At 53.0% G+C, this 23,236-nt stretch overlaps 4 protein-coding genes across 6 annotated transcripts; 1 reads left to right on the forward strand and 3 right to left on the reverse strand.

Annotated features, from left to right (window-relative positions):
- Positions 1-330: 330 nt before the first annotated feature.
- On the reverse strand, positions 331-3,343 carry GABARAP (GABA type A receptor-associated protein). Its single transcript, XM_003810117.5, has 4 exons — positions 2,150-3,343; positions 1,509-1,587; positions 1,250-1,368; positions 331-831 (listed from the first exon to the last, which is right to left on the reverse strand). Exons 1-4 carry the CDS (start codon positions 2,237-2,239, stop codon positions 766-768), a joined length of 354 nt encoding a protein of 117 aa, XP_003810165.1. The 5' UTR covers positions 2,240-3,343; the 3' UTR covers positions 331-765.
- A 126-nt stretch (positions 3,344-3,469) lies between these two features.
- On the reverse strand, positions 3,470-11,169 carry CTDNEP1 (CTD nuclear envelope phosphatase 1). Its single transcript, XM_008962466.5, has 8 exons — positions 11,037-11,169; positions 7,155-7,221; positions 6,942-7,060; positions 6,672-6,743; positions 6,135-6,251; positions 5,907-6,018; positions 4,430-4,514; positions 3,470-4,124 (listed from the first exon to the last, which is right to left on the reverse strand). Exons 1-8 carry the CDS (start codon positions 11,136-11,138, stop codon positions 4,064-4,066), a joined length of 735 nt encoding a protein of 244 aa, XP_008960714.1. The 5' UTR covers positions 11,139-11,169; the 3' UTR covers positions 3,470-4,063.
- On the forward strand, positions 10,321-19,811 carry ELP5 (elongator acetyltransferase complex subunit 5). 2 transcript variants are annotated; one of them, XM_055102293.2, is made up of 9 exons: positions 10,321-11,060; positions 12,275-12,445; positions 12,616-12,676; positions 12,764-12,844; positions 14,439-14,659; positions 16,721-16,902; positions 18,459-18,554; positions 18,697-18,797; positions 19,442-19,811. In XM_055102293.2, exons 2-9 carry the CDS (start codon positions 12,352-12,354, stop codon positions 19,554-19,556), a joined length of 951 nt encoding a protein of 316 aa, XP_054958268.1. In that variant the 5' UTR covers positions 10,321-11,060; positions 12,275-12,351; the 3' UTR covers positions 19,557-19,811. The 2 variants fall into 2 exon arrangements, with proteins under 2 accessions (XP_054958268.1, XP_034797301.1); XM_034941410.2 differs by lacking the exon at positions 10,321-11,060 and adding an exon at positions 11,785-11,924.
- CLDN7 (claudin 7) lies at positions 19,774-22,766 on the reverse strand. Of its 2 annotated transcripts, none has more exons than XM_055102295.2 (5): positions 22,477-22,766; positions 21,688-22,209; positions 20,689-20,853; positions 20,510-20,594; positions 19,774-20,404 (listed from the first exon to the last, which is right to left on the reverse strand). In XM_055102295.2, exons 2-5 carry the CDS (start codon positions 21,908-21,910, stop codon positions 20,242-20,244), a joined length of 636 nt encoding a protein of 211 aa, XP_054958270.1. In that variant the 5' UTR covers positions 21,911-22,209; positions 22,477-22,766; the 3' UTR covers positions 19,774-20,241. The 2 variants fall into 2 exon arrangements, with proteins under 2 accessions (XP_054958270.1, XP_008960712.1); XM_008962464.6 differs by lacking the exon at positions 22,477-22,766 and adding an exon at positions 22,362-22,457.
- Positions 22,767-23,236: the final 470 nt, after the last annotated feature.

A 23,236-nucleotide genomic window follows, 5' to 3' on the forward strand; every position in this document is an offset into this window, starting at 1 on the left:
ACCTAAAGCAGGTACTTCGGAACTTTCTCCACAGGAACCCACAGTAAAAAAAAAATTTTTTTACATGAGCATTTTTAACATTTAGTTTCACATGCGTGTCATAAAACTAAAGTTTCAAGAAATAATCCTCAGTATTCCATTCCATCACAACAAAAGCACCCTCTTTTTGCAGACAGGGAAAAGCCCAACATGAACAGAATAAACCAAAATATACTTCTGTCCCTCCAGCTTGTACCCAGTACTCTTCTTTCCCCACCACTGAAACCCACTGACACCTTGGAAAGACTTAAAATCAGCGGGACGAGGGGAGCAACACAAGGCAAAATTCAGTTCAGCTTGGTGGTTTCCTCTTTATTGATGTGCCTCCTACCTTCCCCCCACAATTTCAGTCCCTTCCAACTACCCCCAAAAAAGAAGGTAGTGAAAGGAAGGGATTGCTGGGGTTCTGAGCCCCTTGGGCAGTCAGAAAGGGAACAGAAACCAAAACAATCACTGGATGTGACACAGACTGACAATCAAGAAGTCTAAAGCAGGATGGGAAAGGCGGGCAGAGAAAGGGGAAGAAAGGAGAAAGGAGAGTTACAAGATGCCAACTCCACCATTACCCCGCCTAAGAGAGGCTGGAGAGAAAGCCACAAACATTAAGAAGTGCCGGTCCTGAATAAGGGAGGTGGTGTTTGAGCTTGAAGGAGGAGGAGGTCAAGAAAGGGGGGCCACCTCTCTCTTTGTAGAATGAGACCCCCCTCCAACTCAGGGGCAGCAGCTTCACAGACCGTAGACACTTTCGTCACTGTAGGCAATGTAGAGAAAGAAGTCTTCTTCATGGTGTTCCTGGGATGAAAGCAGAAAACTGTTCAGCAACTGGGCTCCAGTTAAACCAACCACGACCCAGACACGTTCTTCTAGAACCACAAACCATTGCCCGACTCCTTCACTGACTCCAAGGCCTACCACACGAGCAGTATAATCTCTGCAGTCCTGGGCAAAAAGGCCTCAAACTGTTTTCTGCTGCTTTGGAATGGGGAGGGGGACTGGGAAGAGTCCCGAACAGATAGTTTCTCTAGCTCACTGTTCTCTTTCCTTCTCTCTACTCCTACTGTTCTGTCCAAACCCCCAACCCATGGCTATTATGAAACTTTAAGGCAAGCCAGGAAGCTAGTCCAAAACTACTGATGTAACAACACTTTCTTCCCCTCACGCTCTTCCAAGATTCCTCTCCAAAGCCTCCACCACTTCCCAGTCACCATACCTGGTAGAGCTGACCCATTGTGGCACTGGTGGGTGGAATGACATTGTTGACAAAGAAAAACAAGGCATCCTCAGCTCGGAGATGAATTCGCTTCCGGATCAAGAAGTAGAACTGACCAACTGCAAAAGATACAAGATGCAAGAAAGTCACAGAGGTCAAAAATGCCCTCAAAAGAACAGCTGCTAGGTGGAGCCTCCTCCCGCAGAGACTGCACTCCCACCCACAGGAAGCAAGCCTGAGTCTTGGATCAGGTTCCCACCTGTGAGATCAGAAGGCACCAGGTATTTCTTTTTGTCCAGGTCTCCTATCCGAGCTTTGGGAGCCTTTTCTACTATCACCTGATAAAGAGATGAAAATTAGGAGACAGAAGGAATGCAGCCCCGAAGCTGCACCTGTCAAGAACTCAAGAAACAATATTCCTAGTACCTAAATCTACCCCAGATTCATCTCTTTGTCTTTGTACACGCGGTGCAGCACTGAGTCCCAGAGATTCTGACCTCACTGACTGGAGCTCATTTAAATATCCAGGATCCATCCCCCAATAGGGCGTCACCATAAACAACTATCTTAATCAGACGGAGATGACTTGTCTGGGTCGACTAGTGATTCAATCTCGCAACCTTAGCTAGCTGGGGGGATGACCATTTGAAGCTCAGGCTGTCAAACTCTCTAAGGCCTCAAATGCTAACGTTTCTCTCTCCTGTCCACATCCCTCTCAACCCCACATCCACCACTACCCCACTCCTTTCATCCTGGGTCCCAAGGACAGCAGTTTCAGGCTCGCTCCCAACCCCACCACAGCCAGCAGCCTGATCCCTGCGCTGCCTGTCCCAGATCCAAGGCCAGGCTGTGGCGTCAGCGTAAGCGTCCCGCGCCCTCGGCCCTGGCTACTGTCCTCACCGGCACCCGGTCCGGGTATTTCTTTCGGATCTTCTCGCCCTCAGAGCGGCGCTTCTCGAACGGATGCTCTTCTTTGTACACGAACTTCATCCTCCCGGGAACCGGGCTGGACAGGGCTGGGCTGAGGGAACCCAGGGGGGCCGGGACGGGGGGCGGCGACGACGGCGGCGACGCGCGGGCGGATTCAGCGGAGCGATCCACGAATTTGCGCCACTTCCCTATTCACCAACCCCGCCCCCGACTATCGGGGACTGCCCCCCCGCTAAGATACGCCACTACCTCAGCGGCGCTAACGCTGCTAGCGTAGCACCACCAACTGACCGGCCCCCTCACGCCATTAGCGTAATCGCTTTGGAATCAATTTGTGGGCCACGCAGGCGACGTAGCAAAGACGGTTGGCTTTTGCTCATCGAAAATTACTCTAAACCTGTTCCCCAACCGTCCCCTCAAGGAAGCTGGGGCTGAAGAGGAGTAAAAGATGGTAATCATCATACGAGACTTGGTTCTCCAAGTTCCTTTCGTTAACAACGTAGAGGAACAGCAGAGACAATTACAAGGTTAGCTATTCACGAACCGTGTTGCTACGCTGAAGGCGGCCGTTGACACCAAAACAAAGTAGTACCCAAGTGGCGGAGATGATCTCCAGAAATAAGAGGTCAAAAAGAAAACAGATGTTTGGAGAGATCTACAGAACGCTTAAGTGCCAAAATGAGTAGACCAATAGGGACTGGAGAGGAGGTTGGAAAGGTAGGGACTACGCCAGCGCGGAGGAACACTGCAAGGCTTGAGTTAAATCATGTGATCTCAGAGGGCGGAGCGTCACGTGGCGGGTGCGCGAAGTAGGGCCGGCTTGGGAGGGCGCCGGGGAGGCGGGGCCGGCTGGGCGACAGCTGGGAGGGGGACCGACGCCTTCCCGGACAGCGGAGGTCGGGGCGCCAGCCACCTGGGGGCAGCGCCCGCTTAACCTGTCCACGTCAGTGCCCCGGACGAAGCCCGGTTTCTCCAGCTCTACGCCCTTTGGCCGTCCAGGTTTCTCCTTTCGTGCTTCCGTAGCCTGCTTCTCCAAAGGTGTCCTTCCACTCCCCACCAGCGCGCCCATCCTGTCACTCGGCCCTTCCCGCCAAAGCATCTGGTGTCAGCATTATTGTATCCCAGACATCTGGTGTCCACATTATTCTATCCCTATACTCAACACCACCTTTCCCCCTGCCCCTTGAGTCCAACAGCAGTCTCTTCCCCCTCTGCCTGGGGGACAGGGTGCGTGTGAACAAAGTCCCCTCTCTTCACTTCCCAAAACCCCAGAGAAGGACCTAAGGCCGCTTTGGTTTCAAAGTTATAATGCATGGTTTAAAAGAGAGAAAAGGAAAAAAGACACAAAGCTGGTTACAGGTCTGAGGGAGTCTAAGGAGAGAAAAATAGAGGGAGAGTAAAGGGGGGACAAATTTAGGGAAAATCCAGTGGCCCAAAATCCCAGTATCCCACCCACAGCCCAGCCCTTGGAGCAGGAGTGAAGAATTAGATCAGTTTTGTACAAGAGTTTTTTTTAAAAAATCAAATCACAACAAAGCTGACTTGGCTTCTCTTTGAGCCTCCTGGATCACCGTATGTCTGTCACTCTGGCCAGTCCTGCCTCTTCACAAACACTGATTCGGCTCTCCTAGGCTTCCGCCTGTGTCCCAGTCTGGGGTTTCCATGGAGTGTGAACACGAAGTTAAGAGTGAGGCTGCTTCAGAGCCCCTGGCCCATGTGTCCATCCAGACTCCAAGTGGAGTGTAGGGCTCCCAGGGCAGAGAGGGGTGGGAGGGGCAGACCCTGCCCAGGCAGTCCTCACATCGGACAGGGCATCAGACGGCATCCCAAGGGCTCGCCCTCCCTTTCCCCCCCACCCCAACTCAGGTGGAGGGGGAGCAGCTGTCACCAGAGCCGATGTTGGTGAAGGTTTCGGCTCAGCACGGAACGAACATCAGCGGTGAACCTGGGGTGACAATAACTTGCATTGGTAGAGTACCTTATAGTTCATACCCTCACAACACTCTTGTAAGGCAGCATCACTGGAGATGTGGGACCTAAATTATCACCATATTCATGATTAGATAGGTTCGATTTGCCCACAGCCTACTAGCTAAAGTGATGAGCTTTGAAGTAAGAAGACCTGGGTCCAAATGTTAAATTCTTAAGGGAACAGAGTTAAAACAGGACAAACGTTTTTTATTCCCTCTGAGGATCCCCCACCTCCTCCTTTCTTGAGATATCCAAGTGTCCAGAGCCCACTTCCCTTACCTGAGGGCATCCAGCATTGGGAGCAGGTTGAGAAGGGCTGTGTCGCTGGGGTCACTGAACCAGGATTTGATGGGGATGGCATTGTCTAGGGTGGGTGAAAATGCAGATGAGAAGAAAGAGAATTCAAGAGAGACTGGGTGTTTTTCTCTTCTTGGAGGGAATGAGGAATTATTATTAAAAATATATGCCTCCCACTACCGGAAGTCAACAACCTAAGTAAAACTTTCCTGATTTATGCTCCGAAACTAAGTTTTAATCACCAGATCTCACACCTATTGATGCTTCTAGTCAAGCTTACTGCCATTGTGCCTCACTTGAAACACACTTGGCCAGGCGCAGTGGCTCACACCTGTTATCCCAACACTTTGAGAGGCCGAGGTGGGAGGATCACTTGAGCTCCGGAGTTTGAGTCCAGCCTGGGCAACATAATGAGATCCCTTCTCTACTAAAAATAAAAAAATTGGCCAAGGGCAGTGGCTTACGCCTGTAATCCCAGCACTTTGGGAGGCCGAAGCGGGTGAATCACGAGGTCAGGAATTCAAGACCAGCCTGGCCAACGTGGTGAAACTCCGTCGCTACTAAAAATACAAAAAATTAGCTGCGCGTGGTGGCAGGTGCCTGTGATCCCAGCTACTTGGGAGGCTGAGGCAGGAGAATCGCTTGAACCTGGAAGTCGGAGGTTGCAGTAAGCCGAGATCACGCCACTGCATTCCAGCCTGGGTGACAGTGCGAGACTCTGTCTCAAAAAAAAATAAAAAATAAAAAAATTAGCTGGGCATGGTGGTGCACACCTGTAGTCCCAACTACTAAGAGGCTGAGGCAGAAGGATCACTTGAGCCTGGGAGATCGAGGCTGCAGTGAGCTATGATCATGACACTGCACTCCAGCCTGGGAACAGAGTGAGACCCTATCTCAAAAAATAAATAAAAATAAATTTTATTTTTATTTATTTATTTTTATTATTTTTTTTGAGACGTCTCGCTCTGTCACCCAGGCTGGAGTGCAATGGTGCAATCTCGGCTCACTGCAACCTCTGCCTCCCGGGTTCAAGCAATTCTCCTGCCTCAGCCTCCCGAGTTGCTGGGATTACAGGCGTGTGCCACCACGCCTGGCTAGTTTTATTCTATTTTTAGTAGAGATGGGGTTTCACCATGTTTGTTAGGCTGGTCTCGAACTTCTGACCTCGTGATCCGCCTGCCTCAGCCTCCCAAAGTGCTGGGATTACAAGCATAATCCACCGTGCCCGGCCAAAAATAAATTTTAAAAATGAAAAAAATGATATAAGAAATCCGATTTATGAAATGGACATATATGGTATCTCATTTGAAACACAAAAATAACTTGCATTTCGACTTACAGCAAACTAGGGATAATCTAGGGAATCCCAGCTCTCAAGGACCAAAGCCCAGGTCTCCTGCAAAAATACCTTCTCAGAACCATGTTCTGGTCCTGCCAGACTCACCACCTTCCCCCGTACCTGGATGGCTCCTGTAAGCCCCTGGGGAGTTATCCAGGATCACAATGCTGGAGAGGTCACTGTGGACCACAGAGAGGTCCTTGATGTAGCTGCCCAACTCCAAAGTGCAGTGCTGGAAGGCAGGGGATCATGTAGCAGGCCTCTCTCCAGGATACTCTCCTCAAACCCAGATCCCTCCCTGGTGGCCTCCCTCCCAAGCCACACTCTTAGACTGGGATTCTAGCTTACCTGTCTGTAATATCTCCTCTTAAGAATGCTTCTGCTATTGTCCAGTTTATCTGCCACAGCAGAGCCATAGATCTCCATGCTTGCTGTAAACACCACCAGCTCGTACCACTGGCTCACCTGAAATAGATTGGGGGAGAGGGCGATGCCATACAAGGTGATGATTCCTTTAGACATACAGTTATCTTTCAGAAGGGCAACGGCATAGTCCTTCAGGCCTTCCATCAACATCAAATGTCTCTGAGGACACGAAATTCTGAACCCCCAGCCCAAACCTCCAAACTCAGTGTTAGGCATCCTACACTCTTATGATTCAGAAATGCAAGAACAAAAGAGAAAGATGCCAGCGGAAAAGAATTACATCAGCACAACAAATGAACCCCAAGTACTGAAAGCCACTCCCCTACCATTCCACAGCCTCCCCTCTAGAAAACTGCTCTTACCCGTTTCTCCTCACCCCTTCCTCCAAATCCTCCCAATTCCCAGAGCCCTAAAACCATGCCTTCATTACAGAGCTCCCTTTAGTTCTCCAAAACTCACCACTTCCAGGAAGAAATCCACATGGGGCCTCTTATGTACAAAAAACCGGACAGGATGTTTGTCTATTACCACCTACAGAGGAACAAGATGGGCTGGGGGATGTCATGACCACAACCCAGGCCTAGAAAACGCCCCACCCATCTGCTTCCCTCCTCCAGGCTGACACTGGTGCCAGCGGATGGAGACAGATGCTCTGGGACTGGGAAAGGGAGTCCAGGTTTGGGCAGAGGAACAGATGGAACCATTTCATCACTCCCCACCGCCACACACCTTGAGGATGAAGTCAGGAGGCGTACCAGGCCGGACTGTGGGCCTCAGGACCCCATCATGGTGGGAGTGAATAAGTGTCTCATCCAGATCCAGCACCAGGATCTTCCTCTTCACCTGGGCTGAACCAGAGTGGGGAGGAATAATACTGACCGACCTCTGACCCAGAGCTGGCCCCTACTTCACCCTAAAGGAGGCTTCCCACCACATACTTACCTAGCCGATTCCGGGACACAGGAGATAAGGGGAGGATATCATATCGAACAGTTTGGTACTGAATTACCTACAAATAGCACAAAAGAGGATTGAAACCCTTGATAAGGAAGCCTTCCCCAGTAACAGTAACAGGGAGCACCTAATGAACATTTACCACAGGTACTATGTATGTAATTTAGGCTTCTTTCTTTCTTTTTTTTTTTGAGATGGAGTCTCGCTCTGTTGCCCAGACTGGAGTGCAGCGGCATGATCTCGGCTCACTGCAACCTCCGCCTCCCAGGTTCAAGCAATTCTCCTGCCTCAGCCTCCCTAGTAGCTGGGACTACAGGCGTGCACCACCACGCTCGGCTCATTTTTGTATTTCTAGTAGAGGCGGGGTTTAACCATATTGGCCTGGCTGGTCTCAAACTCCTGACCTTGTGATCCTCCTGCCTTTGCCTCCCAAAGTGCTGGGATTACAGGAATGAGCCACCACGCTGGCCTTTTTCATTTAATCCTCAAAACAACCCTAATATTACTGTTATACCTGTTTTAAGGTTAAAGAAACTGAGGCCACACAGCTAGGAATTATCTTAAGTTGTTTCTCTCCCTAATTAAAATGAAAACTCCATGAGAATATGATTTTGTCTAGATCATGGCTGTATTCCCAGTGCCTAGAACACAGTAGCAAAAGTGGTCAGTTAATATTAGTAGAATCAGCCGGGCGCGGTGGCTCACGCCTGTAATCCCAGAACTTTGGGAGGCCAAGGCAGGCGGATCACAAGGTCAAGAGACGGAGACCATCCTGGCCAACATGGTGAAACCCCGTCTCTACTAAAAATATAAAAATTAGCTGGGCATGGTGGTGCGTGCCCATAGCCCCAGCTACTCAGGAGGCTGAGGCAGCAGAGTGGCTTGAACCCAGGAGGCAGAGGTTGCAGTGAGCCGAGATCGCACCACTGTACTCCAGCCTGGTGACAGAGCAAGACTCCGTCGCCAAACAAAAAAAAAAAAAGTAGAATCAATGAAGTGATAGAGCCAGGATTGTACCAATGCAGTTCAACCCAAGAACGTGCCCTCTTTTTTTTTCTTTTTTTTTTTTTTGAGAAGGGAGTCTCACTCCATTGCCCAGGCTGGAGTGCAGTGGTGCGATCTCAGCTCACTGCAACCTCCACCTCCCAGGTTCAAGCAATTCTCCTGCCTCAGTCTCCTAAGCAGCTGGGACTACAGGCGCGCGAACCACGCCCAGCTAATTTTTGTATTTTTAGTAGAGACGGGGTTTCATCATATTGGCCAGGCTGGTCTTGAGCTCCTGACCTCATGATCCACCCGCCTCAGCCTCCCAAAGTGCTGGGATTACAGGCATGAGCCACTACCCCCGGCCGAACCTGCCCTCTTAACTGTGATATTATCCTGCTACACTGAACAAAGAAACAACCCCCACAACACAACCTTCACCCCAAGAATTATTTGTGGCAACTACCATCATTGGGAACTAAGTGCCTCAGATTCCCTAGTGCACATGGAGTAGGATTCGGGAGGAGATCCCTGGGTCCTTAATGGGAATATAGAATGAGGGAATCCAGAGGTTGTCAGGTCAGCTAAGTTCCTCTGGCTAGAAGCCACCAGGCCTATTTTAACCAGCCACCTGTCCACGTCTGTCCCTTCTAGCCAAGTCACAAGTTCAGAGAACCTCAGCCCTCTCAACAGTCTCCTTATCCTGGTACCCAGGGTGAGGCAAAGAACACTGGAAAGCCCCTGCCAGGCTGACTGGCACGGTCTGGAGGAGGCCAGAGTGAAGTCAGGGCCGTTAAGTGAGAGGTGAATAAGGGACAAGGACGTCACCACCTCATCCAGCTCTGCTTCTCCAAGCATTCTCTAGGGGCTATTTCCTGATACGCATATCTCCCCATACAAAGCCTGGCAATTCCCTCCTCCACACTTTTCTTCAAAGGCACAAACCCTCTTCAGTGCATACCTAGGCCCCAAGCCACACCAGAACCAGGTTCTCCCTTCTAAACCCACAGGGCTCTCTCCCCCTAGTCAAGATCTGCCCTTCTTTTCTCCCTGGGCCATGATGAGGTCCGAAAGAGCTCCAGTGTCCAGCCTTGCTATCTCGGGTTGCATATGCTGGGTATGTAGGGAATGCTCCAAGAATCTGCCAGAAGCGGGGTGGGGAAAGAAACCAGATTGGAAGGGAAGGGAGGACAAAAGGCTATGGGGTCAGTGCTGCCCAAAGGAGAGCAATTTTGGAAGTAACCTGTGGATGAGCTGAAGCACCACTCCGTATGCCCAGAAAACTGATGTGTTGGAGCGAGAACGTCAGAGAAGACGGCAGTCAACCCATAAAGAAAACCCCTGGAGGCCGGGTGCAGTGGCTCAATCCCAGTACTTTTGGGAGGCCAAGGCGGGCAGATCACTTGAGGTCAGGAGTTTGAGACCATCCTGGCCAACATGGTGAAAACCCGTCTCTACTAAAATTACAAAAATTAGCCAGGTGTGGTGGCAGGTGCCTGTAATCCCAGCTATTAGAAAGGCTGAAGCAGGAGAATCGCTTGAACCCAGGAGGTGGAGGTTGCAGTGAGCGGAGATGGCACCACTGCACTCCAGCCTGGGCGACAAAGCGAGACTGTCTCAGAAAAGAAAAGAAAACCCCAGGAGATAGCCCCACACATATCCCAGCATCTCTGACCCTAAATTTTTCTTGGCTCCTAGCTCTTGTCTCGGGGGAATAGCGCTGCTGCCTACAGCCACAACCATCCTGTACTGTTCGCGCCCTAAATCAGGAAGTGGAAGCAGACTGGTAAAGGACAGAATGAACCCAAGGCCAGACCCATTCTTCCAAATCAGTTAAATCAATCACCACTACCACTGAGGGCTTTCTGGAAATTCCCTGAACCCCAGGTCACCCCAACCTGGGTTTATTCTTTCAAATTGTATTGAGGTATGCTAAGGGGTACAGACCACAGTACAGACCCAGAACCTGTGTCTCCGCTTACTAAATTCTCCCCAGACTCCTTCCGAGGATTCTCCCTGGTGGTGGTGAGACCACAAGAGCACATTCATTTAAAGTGCTGTTAGCTGAAGGACCTCTGACCTTGGAGAAAAGCTAAGGGGGAGGGGACCCAGAGATGCTTGGGTCCATCCGGACAGTTTCCCTCAAAATGCTAGGCTCTCCTGGAGAAGCAAACGTCCTCATTTTCAAGCCCTACAACTGCCCAGCGCTGTCCTCTGACAGGGACACCCAAACTTCAATGGTGGGCACAGCACCCACCTTGAACTCCCTCCCACAATTAAAGAGGCCCATCGTAAAAGCATCTGCTTTAGTCTTCAATAAATCCAGATACCTACACTCACACTATGAAGTAAATTTTCACAGCCTTTTTGAAGGAATTCTCTTAATGGGAACCGCAGGCGTTTCTCCTTCACACCCAGGGCTTTCCCAAGTTCCAGTCCTTGTTTGTAACGTATGCCCTCCCACCCACCTCCACCCTTGACACACAAGTCTGTCTCTTCCTTGTTATGGGACCAAACACACACCGAGGTTCCAAATAGGGTCTTTCCCAAGCCCACATCCACAGATCCGGCTGTCATCAAACAGGTGTTCCCCGCCTCTTGGTTTCTTTAGCAACAACTCCAGCTTTCTTAAAGAGCGCCCCACCCACCACCTTAGCCCCCAAGAGTTGCCAAATCCTGACCCATCTAGCCCCATCAAAACCCCCAAGGGCAAGGTTCTATTACAAGGGTCTCCCACCTCGCCCCGCTTAGGGTGCCCAATTCTCTGGCGAGAAAAGCCCCAGCCAGGATTCCCTTCCTAGGCCCAAACAGAGGCCCGACACTCCGAAAACCCCTGAGCACCACGGACAGACGTCCTCAACACCGCCAGCGCCCACCCTGGCTCACCGTGCGGATCTGCCTCCGCAAAAGGTAAATGAAGAAGCTCCAGAGCTTGGCGGCGAAGGCCACGAACGTGCGCAGCCCCAGCAGACACTGCGTCCGCATCATCCCGATGACCCCGGCACCGCCGGCCCCGGGGCCCCCGCGGCCCAGCTCCGCCAGCCCCCCGGGGGCAGCCCCCCGCCGCCGGGAGGGGGAACGGGGGCCCCGAGTGGCAGGAGAGGCTGCAGAGAGGGGCACGGAGCGGGCGGCTCAGAAAGCCACCCCTGGCGAGGGGAAAGCCCAGCGGAACAGGGAGCTGGGGGACAGGCGTGGGCAGCCCGCGGGGGCCCACATGGGCTGGGAGTGGCACCGACGGCTTCGGGGAGGTTGCGGGCCGAGACAGGTAGGGCTAGGATGGGGTCCTCGGAGACCAGGAGGGAAGGGGAAGGATAATTGGGGGAGGGGGCAGTGGGGGAGGGGGCTAGGGAAAAGGGAGGAAGGGAAAAGGGAGGGGGAGGGGGGGAAAGCGGAGAGCGGCCCGCTGCGCAGGCGCGCTAGGGGGCTGCCCGCAGGAACGGGGAGGGCGGGGGCAGCGGCGCGCAAAGGGCCGCGGCAGCGGAGAACGGGCCTGCAGAGCGAAGGAGCAGGGAAGGAGGGGGAGGGGGAGCCGGAGGGCGCGGAGCGCTGGGCCGGAGCGGCCTCCCCCTCCCCGAGCTCGGGGGTCCTTTAGCCGCTGGGGAGCGGGGCTGCAGCCTCTGCAGCTGGGTTTCCCACTCTGACAGGCGCCATTTTACCGTCCAAAGGACTCCCTCTTCCTGTCTTTCCCCCTCCTCTTCCCCTTTGACACTACTTCCGGTGGTGACGTGTATTCGCTTCACCGGGACTAAGTTCCTCCTGCGCGGTCTATGGGGGGTAGGTATAAGGAAAGCCAAAAGCACTCCAAACGAGGCTGCAGTATTGCGCACGCGCAGAAGGTGGCCGCGGGGCGGGGCCTGAGGCGAAGCAGGCCCCGCCTCAAACTGCGTGGGCGGGGCGAGTGACGGCACTTGGCCCCGCGCTTAGGGCCCTCGCGGGGGGCTTGTGGGTCCTCCTCCCCCTCCCCCTCCCACTGACAACTGCCCTCACTGCTCTTCCCGCCCCGGTCACAGTGAAAATGTAGACGGGGTCGTTGTCCGCACGACTGTGCGCCAGGGCTCGGGGACGGGCGCCCTCCGCGTGAGCGCTCCCCTGGGAATATTGAACATAATCACCTCTCATTCCAGACTATGTTAGGTCTTAATGGTGGGAGGACGCCCGAGTCCTCCGCCCGTTTCACCCCGAGGGGGCGGGACACTGGGTCATGACGCCATCAGAGGGCGCCAGAGCAGGGACCGGACGCGAGTTGGAGATGTTGGACTCGCTGTTGGCCTTGGGCGGCCTGGTGCTGCTTCGGGGTGAGAGCCAGAGGCACGGTGTGGGGGGGGGTGCGGTTCGGGCCTGGCTGAGGGGACGGAAGTGGGCAGGAAGGGCCAGGGGTCACAGGCTAGGTGTGGAAATCGCGACGGGTTCGCGAAGGCGGTAATCCCAGCGCTCTCATACTCTTTATCCGTCCCTCGCTCTGCAGATTCCGTGGAGTGGGAGGGGCGCAGTCTCTTGAAGGCGCTTGTCAAGAAATCTGCACTGTGGTGAGTATCCCACAGTGTCTCCCCGGCCTACCCTGGATAGGGCACCTGTGCCCACTCTTTGACAATCCCTTCTCATCTCTGCCTTAGTGGGGAGCAAGTGCATATCCTGGGCTGTGAAGTGAGCGAGGAAGAGTTTCGTGAAGGTTTTGACTCTGATATCAACAATCGGTAAGTACCAGTTGGAAGAGATTTGATTAAATTTGAGACCTATATTGCTAAGGAAATTTATTTACAACAAGCGCAGAACCTGGTATGTAGTAGCAGTTCCTTAAATATTCATTGAAGAATTGGATATGGGTCTTTCAGGAGGCAAGAATTAATAAGAGGAGTGATGAGTATTTGGGGAGTCCAAAGCAAAGATCTTAGAAGTCAAGAGAGAAATAGCCTGGAGATAGGGAGAACATGTGGGAAGGGTATTGCAGTAATCCATTAATCCGGGTTCACTCTTTAAGGTACATATGTACCGAGCACCAACTATAAACCAGGTGCTGTGCAAGATACTGGAGACGGCAGTGAGTGAGACAGACCTGTTCCTGACCTAATGAATTTTAGGGAATAATGGTAGGGAGTGATAGAGGCCTGGTTTAAGGCAGTGGCAGTAGAGATGGAAAGTTTAGAACACATGTAAAGGACTTTAGTGGGTAGAATTTCCAGGATTTATTGACTAACATGGGGGAGAAGAAAGTATTGAGATAAGGAAGTCCCTAAACCCAGCCGCATGCCTGATCAGGAGACATTAAGAACCATTAGTAGGATGCTTTCTACTTCCTAGTCCCGGCAACTCAGTGGATGATAATAGTAGTTTACATCTTATCTGCTGAGCCTCCAATTTTGTATCAGCCATTGTTGTGATAGAGGCGGTGGTGTATGTTAAGATGGCATTCCATGGCTGGGCGCGGTGGCTCACGCCTGTAATCCCAGCACTTTGGGAGGCTGAGGCGGGTGGATCACCTGAGGTCTGGAGTTCGAGACCAGCCTGACCAACATGGAGAAACCCCATCTCTACTAAAAATACAAAAAATTAGCTGGGCATGGTGGCACATGCCTGTAATTCCAGCTACTCAGGAGGCTGAGGCAGGAGAATCGCTTGAACCCAGGAGGCAGAGGTTGCAGTGAGCGGAGATCGCGCCATTGCCCTCCAGCCTGGGCAACAAGAGCGAAACTCTGTCTCAAAAAAAAAAAAAAGCGGGCACTCCACAAGAGAACCAGAAGATAGAAAAGAGATATCTGGGAAAAAAAGTTCTGCTACCTATGCCAGTCTCCCTTTCCTGAGCTGTTTTTTCTGTAGTTGTTACTTCTTGACTTAATTCTTGACTTTCTTTAAGCTGTTCTACAGGCAGGACCAAGTCTCACGTCCTCTGCTTTCTCTTTTTTCATCCAGGGTGATAAACTTTAGGTGCCACACACAGGAAATATTTGATAATGGTGATAACTAACATTTATCAGGCATATACTATGTGTCAAGCACTGTGCTGAATGCTTAGAGGTTGGCATCTCATTTCACCAATGAGGCAACTGTTAGAGATAATGTATCAGTTAGCTGACCTTGGGCAAGTAGCAAAGCCAAGCTTGGAGATCAGGCTGTCAGACACCAAAGTCTGTGCTCTCAATCACTGTATGCTCTCTCTCAGTAATTATCTTTCACTAATATTTAGGATATTCATAAAAATTGAGAAAACAGCCATAAAGATCAGAGGATGAACTTTGTGATCCTCTGGGGGGAAGGGGCAATATTATATTGTGTCTTATTTTCCCTTTGCAGGCTGGTTTACCATGACTTCTTCAGAGACCCTCTCAACTGGTCAAAAACTGAGGAGGCCTTTCCTGGGGGGCCGCTGGGAGCCTTGAGAGCCATGTGCAAGAGGACAGATCCTGTTCCTGTCACCATTGCTCTCGATTCACTCAGCTGGCTGCTACTTCGCCTTCCTTGCACCACACTCTGCCAGGCCCTGCATGCTGTGAGCCATCAGGACTCTTGTCCTGGTGAGACCCCTCCTTCATTGTTTCCCCTCATACATCTCCCTCTGCCAAGGAGTGTGCCCCTTTTCCTTTCTACCCTAGAAGAAACATCTGGGTTCTCCAGTCAGACCTTTTTTCATTTTTTTGACCTTTTTGTCTGTTTTTTTTTTTTACTTCTCCTTAATGCCATCTACCATTTGCTTTTTTTTCTCCAAGTTATTTTTTTACTCATTTGTTTCACTCATTCATTCATTTAACAAATCAATAGTAAATACATACAATGTGTCAGGTACAATTCTAGATCATGGCAAAATACAGACTGACTGTAGCTGGGTCCTTGCCTTCCAGGAGCTCGAAGTCCCATAAAAGATGGAGATAAGTAAACAGGCAGTTACAAGATGGTCTGATAAAGGCCATGATGATACAGGACATGCACAGGGTACCTTAAAGAAGGGCACTCTCGGCCGGGCGCGGTGGCTCACTCCTGTAATCCTAGCACTTTGGGAGGCCAAGGTGGGCAGATCACAAGGTCAGGAGATCGAGACCATCCTGGCTAACACGGTGAAACCTCGTCTCTACTAAAAATACAAAAAAAAATTAGCCGGGCTTGGTGGCGGGCACCTCTAGTCCCAGCTACCCGGGAGGCTGAGGCAGGAGAATGGCGTGAACCCAGGAGGTAGAGCTTGCAGTGAGCTGAGATGGGCCACTGCACTCCAGCCTGGGCGACAGAGCAAGACTCCATCTCAAAAAAAAAAAAAAAAAAGGCACTCTCTTGAAGAGCAAGAGGTCATCCAGGCAAATTTGGCCGGGCAAGGGCACTGAGACTAGCCTTGAAGTGCACTGTGGGTACTCGAATGGACTTAGGAGTCAGACGCCCAGCTTTGTATTAAGGTGCTTGATCTCTCATTGCTTCACTTTCCCCTGTATATGGGGGAAGGTACAAGGGAAGTATTAGGATGAACCACTATATTGCCATTTCTTAGGTTAAAAGTTGTTAAATATTGTCTGGGCGCAATGGCTCACGCCTGTAATCCCAGCACTTGGGGAGGCCAAGGCGGGCGGATCACCTGAGGTCAGGAGTTGGAGACCAGCCTGGCCAACATGGTGAAACCCTGTCTCTACTAAAAATACAAAAAATTAGCTGGGTGTGGTGGTGCACGCCTGTAATCCCAGCTACTCGGGAGGCTGAGGCAGGAGAATCACTTGAACCCAGGAGGCAGAGGTTGCAGTGAGCTGAGATCACGTCACTGCACTGCAGCCTGGGTGACAGAGAAAGACATCATCTCAAAAAAATAAAAACAGTCTGGGCGCAGAGGCTCATGCCTGTAATCCCAGCATTTTGGGAGGCCAAGACAGGTAGATCACGAGGTCAGGAGTTCAAGACCAGCCTGGCCAAGATGCTGAAACCCCGTCTCTACCAAATACAAAAATTAGCCAGGCGTGGTGGCACGCGCCTGTAGTCCCAGCTACTCGGGAGACTGAGGCAGTATTGTTGAGCCGGTAGCAGGGGTTGCAGTGAGCCGAGATTGCGCCACTGCACTCTAGCCTGGGCGACAGAGCAAGACTCCATCTCGAAAAAGAAAAGAAAAAAATGGTTAAATGTCAGTGATTTCATACGGTTTGACCTAAAAACGCTGACCTTTGTAAGGATTCAAACACTGTGTGAAAGCGTTTAGCATAGTACCTGACACTCTAAATGCTCCCAAAAAGGGAGGCAGAGAATTGAAGGCACTGACTGGGATCTTGGGAAGTTCCAGAAACTACAAGTACTTCCGTGCGTAAGAGATGAGGCTGGAAAGTAAGTGGACACCACCTGCTGGAAGCGTTCATTCCATCCTGAAGGCAGAGGAGCTGCTGAAGGATAGAAGTTAGAGCGGTGCCTTGATCAGCTTTACATTGGGATGATAGAGGAGATTAAGGTGTGGGCTGGAGGAGGCTCAGAGCACGGTAGTGAGATTGGCCAAGGGACGTCAGGATTTTGGCAGCACTGTGATGGAATTGTGAGGCTCTCTCCTCTTCACTGTTAGCTCCCAGGCCACCAACCTGAATGCTCCCTACTATTCTACATTTCTTGTCCTCCTCTAGGTGACAGCTCCTCAGTGGGGAAAGTGAGTGTGCTGGGCTTGCTACATGAAGAGCTTCATGGACCAGGCCCTGTGGGAGCTCTCAGCAGCCTTGCTCAGACTGAGGTGACCCTGGGCGGTACCATGGGCCAGGCCTCGGCCCACATCCTGTGTCGGAGGCCCCGACAGCGCCCAACTGACCAGGTCAGAAGAACCAACAGAGAAGGATTGGAAACGGGGGACAGAGAAAAGGGTGGCACGATGGGAAGAACAATGAAAATGCTGATGTTTCAAGGAGACTTTAAAAACAAACTTTTTTTAGAGATGGGGTTTCACTGTGTTGGTCAGGGTGGTCTCAAACTCCTGGGCTCAAGTGATCCTTCCACCTCAGCCTCCCAAAGTGCTAGGATTACAGACATGAGCCACTGTGCCCAGCCCTCAGTGAGACCTTTTTTTTAAAAAAAGCTGATTTAGGTATTTCTCTGTTTTCTATCACTCACTTCATTTAATCCTCTCAGCTATGGTTAAGGTAGATTGTTTTATTATCACCATTTTTCAGGCTGGAAAGCCAGTCCAGGGAGGGTTTTTTTCCCTTGGGTTTTTTTTTTTTTTTTTTTTATTGGACAAGGTCTCACTGTTGCCCAGGCTGGAGTGCTGTGGTGCAATCATAACTTACGGCAGCTTTGACCTCCCATGTTCAAGTGATCCTCCTGCCTCAGCCTCTGGTGTAGCTGGAGGTGGGAGCACAGGCATGTAGCACCACATCCAGCCAGCTTTTTAGTTTTTTATACAGATGAGATCTCACCCTGTTGCCCAGGCTGGTCTTGAATAACTAGGCTCAAGCCATCCTCTGGCCTTGGTCTCCCAAAGTGCTGGGATTACAGGTGTGATCCACTGCACCTGGCCCAAGGAGGTTTAAATTTAAGTCACTTACCAAGGTTATAAAGTGTAAGTGGGGCCCAGGTGAGGTGGCTCAGGCCCATAATCCCAGCACTTTGGGGGGCCGAGGTGGGCAGATTGTGTGAGGTCAGGAGTTCGAGACCAGCCTGGCTAACATGGTGAAATCTCGTCTCTACTAAAAATACAAAAATTAGCTGGGCATAGTGGTGGGTGCCTGTAGTCCCAGCTATTCGGGAGGCTGAGGTGGGAGAATCACTTGAACCTGGGAGGCGGAGGTTGAGGTGAGCCGAGATCATGCCACTACACTCCAGCCTGGGCAACAGAGTGAGACTCCGTCTCAAAAAAAGAGTAAGTGGGCTGCTCTGCCTGAGTCGCCATCCTTTTATTCCTTTACTTCCTTAATCAACTTGCTTTGACTTTTGAAAATAAAATAGAGGCTGGGCGCAGTGGCTTACACCTGTAATCCCAGCATTCTGGGAGGCCGAAGTGGGCAGATCACCTGAGGTTAGTGGTTCGAGACCAGCCTGGCCAATATAGCGAAACCCCATCTCTACTAAAAATACAAAAACTAGCTGGGCGTGGTAGCATGTGCCTGTAATCCCAGCTACTCGGGAGGCTGAGGCAGGAGAATCACTTGAACCTGGGAGGCGGAGGTTGCAGTGAGCTAAGATCACGCCACTGTACTCCAGCCTGGGCAACAAAGCCAGACCCTGTCTCAAAAAAAAAAAAAAAAAAAAGTTGAGGGCAGGAGCTGAAAGTAGTCAGTTAAATAGGTGATTGGGGGCTGAGGATGTGAGGTCCTGGAGTCTGTCTAGTTTCTTCAGTAAGATGAAAAAAACTCTTTTCTTTTTTCTCTCCAGACTCAGTGGTTCTCCATCCTTCCGGACTTCAGCCTGGATCTCCAAGAGGGGCCCTCTGTAGAGTCCCAGCCCTACTCCGATCCTCATATACCCCCGGTATCTAAGAATGCCAAGGCCAGAACAAGGAAATGTAGTTTAGTGTCTGGTCAAGGGAGAGAAAATAAAAGCTGCAGAGGTTGGGGGTGGGGTCAGGGATTCTAGGGATGGGGCAGAGTGGCAGCATCCTTTGTACCTACAGGTGGATCCCACAACTCATTTGACCTTTAACCTTCACCTGTCCAAGAAAGAGAGAGAAGCCAGAGATAGCCTGATCCTGCCCTTCCAGTTCAGTTCTGAAAAGTAAGGTTGGGACCTGGGTACGTGGATCCCTGAGTAGAGCCCAGCATCTGGGCCGTGGAGAGGTGGGGCAACAGGTTATTGATTAACCTGACTTTATAGGGACTGAAGTCCACCTCCAGAGACAAGTCCAAGTTCTTGATCCACCCATTCCCCCTATAATGGCAGAGGACCTTTATGTCTCTTTTTCTCTCCCTTAGACCCTTGGATCACAGCTCCAGTTGTCCCCAGAGCACCCTGGGCCTGGGCTGAGCCAGACCAGACCCTTGGGAGGTGGCGCTATCCCTAGGCAGTGGTGCTAGGAGGACAGAAGGCTATATGGGCGTGGCAAAGGCTGGTTAACAAGGGCTTAGTACATGCCTGCTGTTCTGTGCCCAGTATGTGGGCGGATGAAGCAAGACTACAAGATCCTTGCCCTCAAGCTGCTAGGAACTTACGGTTTTATTAGGAGAGCAGTACAAGGGTATCTATCCCAGTACCAAATGGTGCTTCAGCTCTAACATGGAGGTCAGAGAAAGGGACTTGGACCAATAAAATGACATGGAGGCCTAACAGGTTGCCTGAATGAGAGTCACAGTCACCTGGAAGAAAGTATCCAGACCCAACCTGTTAGCTACCCTCACCAGCACCAAATCTTCCCTTCTCAGACAGCAGGCTCTCCTGCGGCCTAGGCCAGGGCAGGCTACCAGCCACATCTTCTATGAGCCAGATGCTTATGATGACCTGGACCAAGAAGACCCAGATGACGACCTGGATATTTGACTGGCCAGATTTGATTAGATTGTAATTGGAGGGGGCGCGGGAAGACTTTGGGCCCAGAACCATCTTTCTGTTGTTTGTGTTAGCCTTACCCTCTCCCTGCCCCACCTTGGTTCCCCTTGTCTATGGCGCCCCGCCTTGTGAGCCAGGAAGCAGCGTCTCATCAGGACAGAAGGTAGGATGAAGACATGGGGTAATGTGAGAGAGTAGAACACCCCCGTACCTAATAAAAATCTTTATTTTTTTATTAAAAAAGAAGTACTTTGGTAGCTATTTAAATAAGAGGGGGGTGGGAATGGATGTCGAGATATGAGCACCTGCATCTTTTAGTCAATTGTCAATGCAGTCAGTGGGGTGCTAAGTGTTCTGAACTGAAGTAGGTGCACTAAGGTTCCAAGCTCCCTGCAAGGATCTGGACGGGAGGAAAGCAGAGGCCCTGAAGGGAAAAAAGCCTGCTTCCCAATACTTATTTTTTATTACTATACAAAAAGCACACTCTCCCTCTTTTTGTCTCTCCCACCAACAGCACCCCCCCCCCAACCCAAGAGGACTATACATGGAGTGCAGGGACAGAGTGACCAGGAGGCCTTTGTCCGGCACCCTGCCCACAGGCTGAGCTCAGCCCCAGGCCCTTTCAGGCATCTAGACACTCCCATAGCCTGTCAGGCTGGGGCAAGGAGATCCCAGGTCACACATACTCCTTGGAAGAGTTGGACTTAGGGTAAGAGCGGGGTGCACGGTACCCAGCCTTGCTCTCATTCCCAGGACAGGAACAGGAGAGCAGTGCACCTCCCAGGATGACTAGGGCAGACCCTGCCCAGCCAATAAAGATGGCAGGGCCAAACTCATACCTGTGAAGAGAAGGGGGTGGTTAGAAACCCTGGCGTGCCTCTGCCCTCTTCCCTACTCCAGGACCCCAGACCTGTCCCCTTAGGAGGCAGGGTTCCCGGACTTACTTAATGTTGGTAGGGATCAAAGGGTTATAAAAGTCTGTGACAATCTGATGGCCATACCAGGAGCAAGCTACCAAGGCGGCAAGACCTGGAGAGAGAATGACGGTTTCAGTATAGTGAGGCCCCAAATGGGCGCCTTGCCCAGCCTTGCTCCTCCCAGATGGGAGAACCCGGGGGCTCACCTGCCACGATGAAAATTATGCCTCCACCCATGGCTATACGGGCCTTCTTCACTTTGTCGTCTCCCCCACAGCGCGTGCACTTCATGCCCATCGTGGCCACAAACATGGCCAGGAAGCCCAGCACCAGGGAGACCACCATTAGGGCTCGAGTGGCCTGCAAGGCCGCTGCGGGCGAGGGGAAAGGGCGCCGTCATTGCTGGAAATGCAGGCGGCTCCAGCCTTCGTGCCGCCGGCCGCGCCCACTAACCGCTGGACCTCTTCTGTCCGGCGCTGTGTTCTGCCGAGGGCCAGGGGCGCCCAGGTGTCCAAGACCTGGGCCAAGCGGGCAGGTCCCCGCCCCTCCCGACAGCGCGGCCTTCCTGCTCCCGCCCCGCCCTCTCCGCTCAAGGATCCGCCCGGGGCGCCGGGGTTTCGGTGAAACTGCCCTGGATAGGGGGAAGGGTGAAAGGGTGCAGCGAAGAGAAGCCGAGACGGTGGTCCGAGCCCCGCGCGGCGCACATGCCAGCCGGCGTCCCTGCTCTGAGCCCGCTATCGAGGCCACCGGGTTTGTGGCTTCGGCTAATCGGCCGATAAGATTAGAGGCAGCAGGCGGCGGCCCACTCTGACCAGCCGCACCGCCCTTCGGCCCTCGGCGCGCCCCGTGCCCCGCGCCCCGGGGCCGTTTCTCTCTGAGAAAAGGACGGGAGATGACGGAGGCCATGGCCTGCCCGGGAATGGAGGAGGGGATGGCCCCGGCCTAAGCACCGCTGCTCCGAGCCGGGGACGAGGCTGGGTTGGGGGAGGAAGAGGACCGTGGGCGACCGAGGTGCGCGCCCACGTGCAGCCGCCGGAACCCCGGCCCGCTCCCGCCCAGCCCCGCCGCCCCCAGCCGACCACTTCCTCGCCCTGCAGCTCCCCGGCAACCCAGGGCCCCCAGCCGTGGAGCCTCGGCTCTCCCACGCGCGCCACCCCGCCACCTCGGTCAAGGGCGCGTCCGCCCCGTCGGTCCCGCGGCCTTACCGGACAGGGCGAGCACCGAGTCGTACATTTTGCAGCTCATCATCCCCGTGCTCTGCGTAACGCAGTCCATCCACAGCCCCTTGTACATGGCCTGGGCCGTGATGATGTTGTCACCCGCATAGGAGCTCATCTGCCACTGCGGGATGGCGGTGCAGGCCACCAGACCCACCCAGCCCAGCAGGGCCATGGAGAAGCCCAGCAACTGCAGGCCCGAATTGGCCATTTCCGCCCTCAGAAAACACTGGGGACGCCGGGCGGGAGACCCTACAGTAAAACAAACGACACTTGGGGGGCAGCCCCACAAAAGAAAATTTGAGGTGGAGTTTTCCGGTCACCCAAAGAGACAAAAAGGGTTTGGGCCAGGTGAATGCAAATCTTGTCACCAAACTACACACAAATCGACCCCTCCAGTGAAGCGATGGCCTCGCGGCAGAGGGAGTAGGATACGCCGGGAGGGTGGTTCCAGACAAAAGCGGTGGTCCCCGAAGGCCAGGCGGTTCCCCCCGGGCGCTCTCGGCGACCCTAGGCAAACAAAAGGTGGAGGGGCCGTCTGGGCGCGGTTCTGAGCGCCGGCAAGTCCCAAAGTATCCTGGGCTGTAGGTCCGAGGCTGCGGTGCGCAGCAGAGGTGGCTCGGAGGTGAGCCAGCAGGTGCGGGCGGACAGGTGGGGCGCACCTGAGTATATGTAGGACGTCGGGGGCGCGGCCCGCGCGCCCCGGGAGCGCGGGAGGGGGAGGCGGGACCGGAGAGGCGGCCGAGGATGACCTGACGTCACCGAAGGGACACTCACCTGAACCGGAAGTCGTGGCCCCCACCCCTCCTTGCCCAGGTGAGGAGGAAGAAACCTGAGCACCAGGGTCACGCCCCTTCGCTTGCCCGGTTTTGACCGCCGCTGGGGAGGAGGCGGTGGCTCCCCAGGAGTCCCAAGCTCCGAGTCAGCCCCTCCGGACTGGATTTCCCTCGAACACCGGGAAGCCCCTTCCTTTCTTCCCAACAGGTGCGCCTGGGACGCTGCGGGGCGCCCCTGACCAGCCTCGGCGCCGCCCTTTCCCCGCCGGGTTCTGTCCAAAGTGCTCTCTCCCCGGCCCTGCTTTCGCCCCCACCCGCTGCTCTCCTTTTTTTTTCTGTCTCCTACCCTGGTCGATCCCACCTTCGGGGGCCCTGGCCCGATCCCTGAGAGTCGCCCCCTTCAGCACCCTCTTCAGTGTCCCGGTTCTCTGGCTCTGCTACAGACACCCGGCTTAGCGTGGCTCCCCAACAGCCCCACCTTCCTGTGCCCCTATTCCAACCCAACATGACTTACAGCCTGAACCCTTTGCACTCAACCTCCCCACCTACCACTATCCCCTCTGGCATCAAGGCTCCTAACTGGAGGAAGAAACCACTGGGACCTAAAGCCTGCCGAGGGTGGGGAGCAGGGTGAGGGCTAGGTCAGAGTCTTGGCCACACCCATCGTTCCCCTCCCTTAGAGTCTTTTCAGACCTATCCTCCACCTTTCCCACCCCTCCCCCACACTCGCCCTTTTCTCTTTCCCTCCCGGGCCTGGGCTT

Source organism: Pan paniscus, chromosome 19 (assembly GCF_029289425.2).
Source record: "Pan paniscus chromosome 19, NHGRI_mPanPan1-v2.0_pri, whole genome shotgun sequence".
NCBI classification, from domain to species: Eukaryota; Metazoa; Chordata; class Mammalia; order Primates; family Hominidae; genus Pan; species Pan paniscus.

Excerpts from the sequence above, each read along its gene's own strand:
- CLDN7 (XM_055102295.2), bottom strand. The coding sequence starts at position 21,910 with ATGGCCAATTCGGGCCTGCAGTTGCTGGGCTTCTCCATGGCCCTGCTG. Across the intron at positions 20,854-21,687 it reads CTCGGTGCTCGCCCTGTCCG|CGGCCTTGCAGGCCACTCGA; the intron begins GTAAGGCCGCGG and ends CCTCGCCCGCAG. Across the intron at positions 20,405-20,509 it reads TTGATCCCTACCAACATTAA|GTATGAGTTTGGCCCTGCCA; the intron begins GTAAGTCCGGGA and ends TTCTCTTCACAG.
- GABARAP (XM_003810117.5), bottom strand. The coding sequence starts at position 2,239 with ATGAAGTTCGTGTACAAAGAAGAGCATCCGTTCGAGAAGCGCCGCTCT. Across the intron at positions 1,588-2,149 it reads AATACCCGGACCGGGTGCCG|GTGATAGTAGAAAAGGCTCC; the intron begins GTGAGGACAGTA and ends TCTCTTTATCAG. Across the intron at positions 1,369-1,508 it reads GGTGCCTTCTGATCTCACAG|TTGGTCAGTTCTACTTCTTG; the intron begins GTGGGAACCTGA and ends TATCTTTTGCAG.
- CTDNEP1 (XM_008962466.5), bottom strand. The coding sequence starts at position 11,138 with ATGATGCGGACGCAGTGTCTGCTGGGGCTGCGCACGTTCGTGGCCTTC. Across the intron at positions 6,252-6,671 it reads TGGATTTCTTCCTGGAAGTG|GTGAGCCAGTGGTACGAGCT; the intron begins GTGAGTTTTGGA and ends AATCTATTTCAG. Across the intron at positions 4,515-5,906 it reads GGCTTACAGGAGCCATCCAG|ACAATGCCATCCCCATCAAA; the intron begins GTACGGGGGAAG and ends CACCCACCCTAG.
- ELP5 (XM_055102293.2), top strand. The coding sequence starts at position 12,352 with ATGACGCCATCAGAGGGCGCCAGAGCAGGGACCGGACGCGAGTTGGAG. Across the intron at positions 12,845-14,438 it reads GACTCTGATATCAACAATCG|GCTGGTTTACCATGACTTCT; the intron begins GTAAGTACCAGT and ends TTCCCTTTGCAG. Across the intron at positions 16,903-18,458 it reads GACAGCGCCCAACTGACCAG|ACTCAGTGGTTCTCCATCCT; the intron begins GTCAGAAGAACC and ends TTTTCTCTCCAG.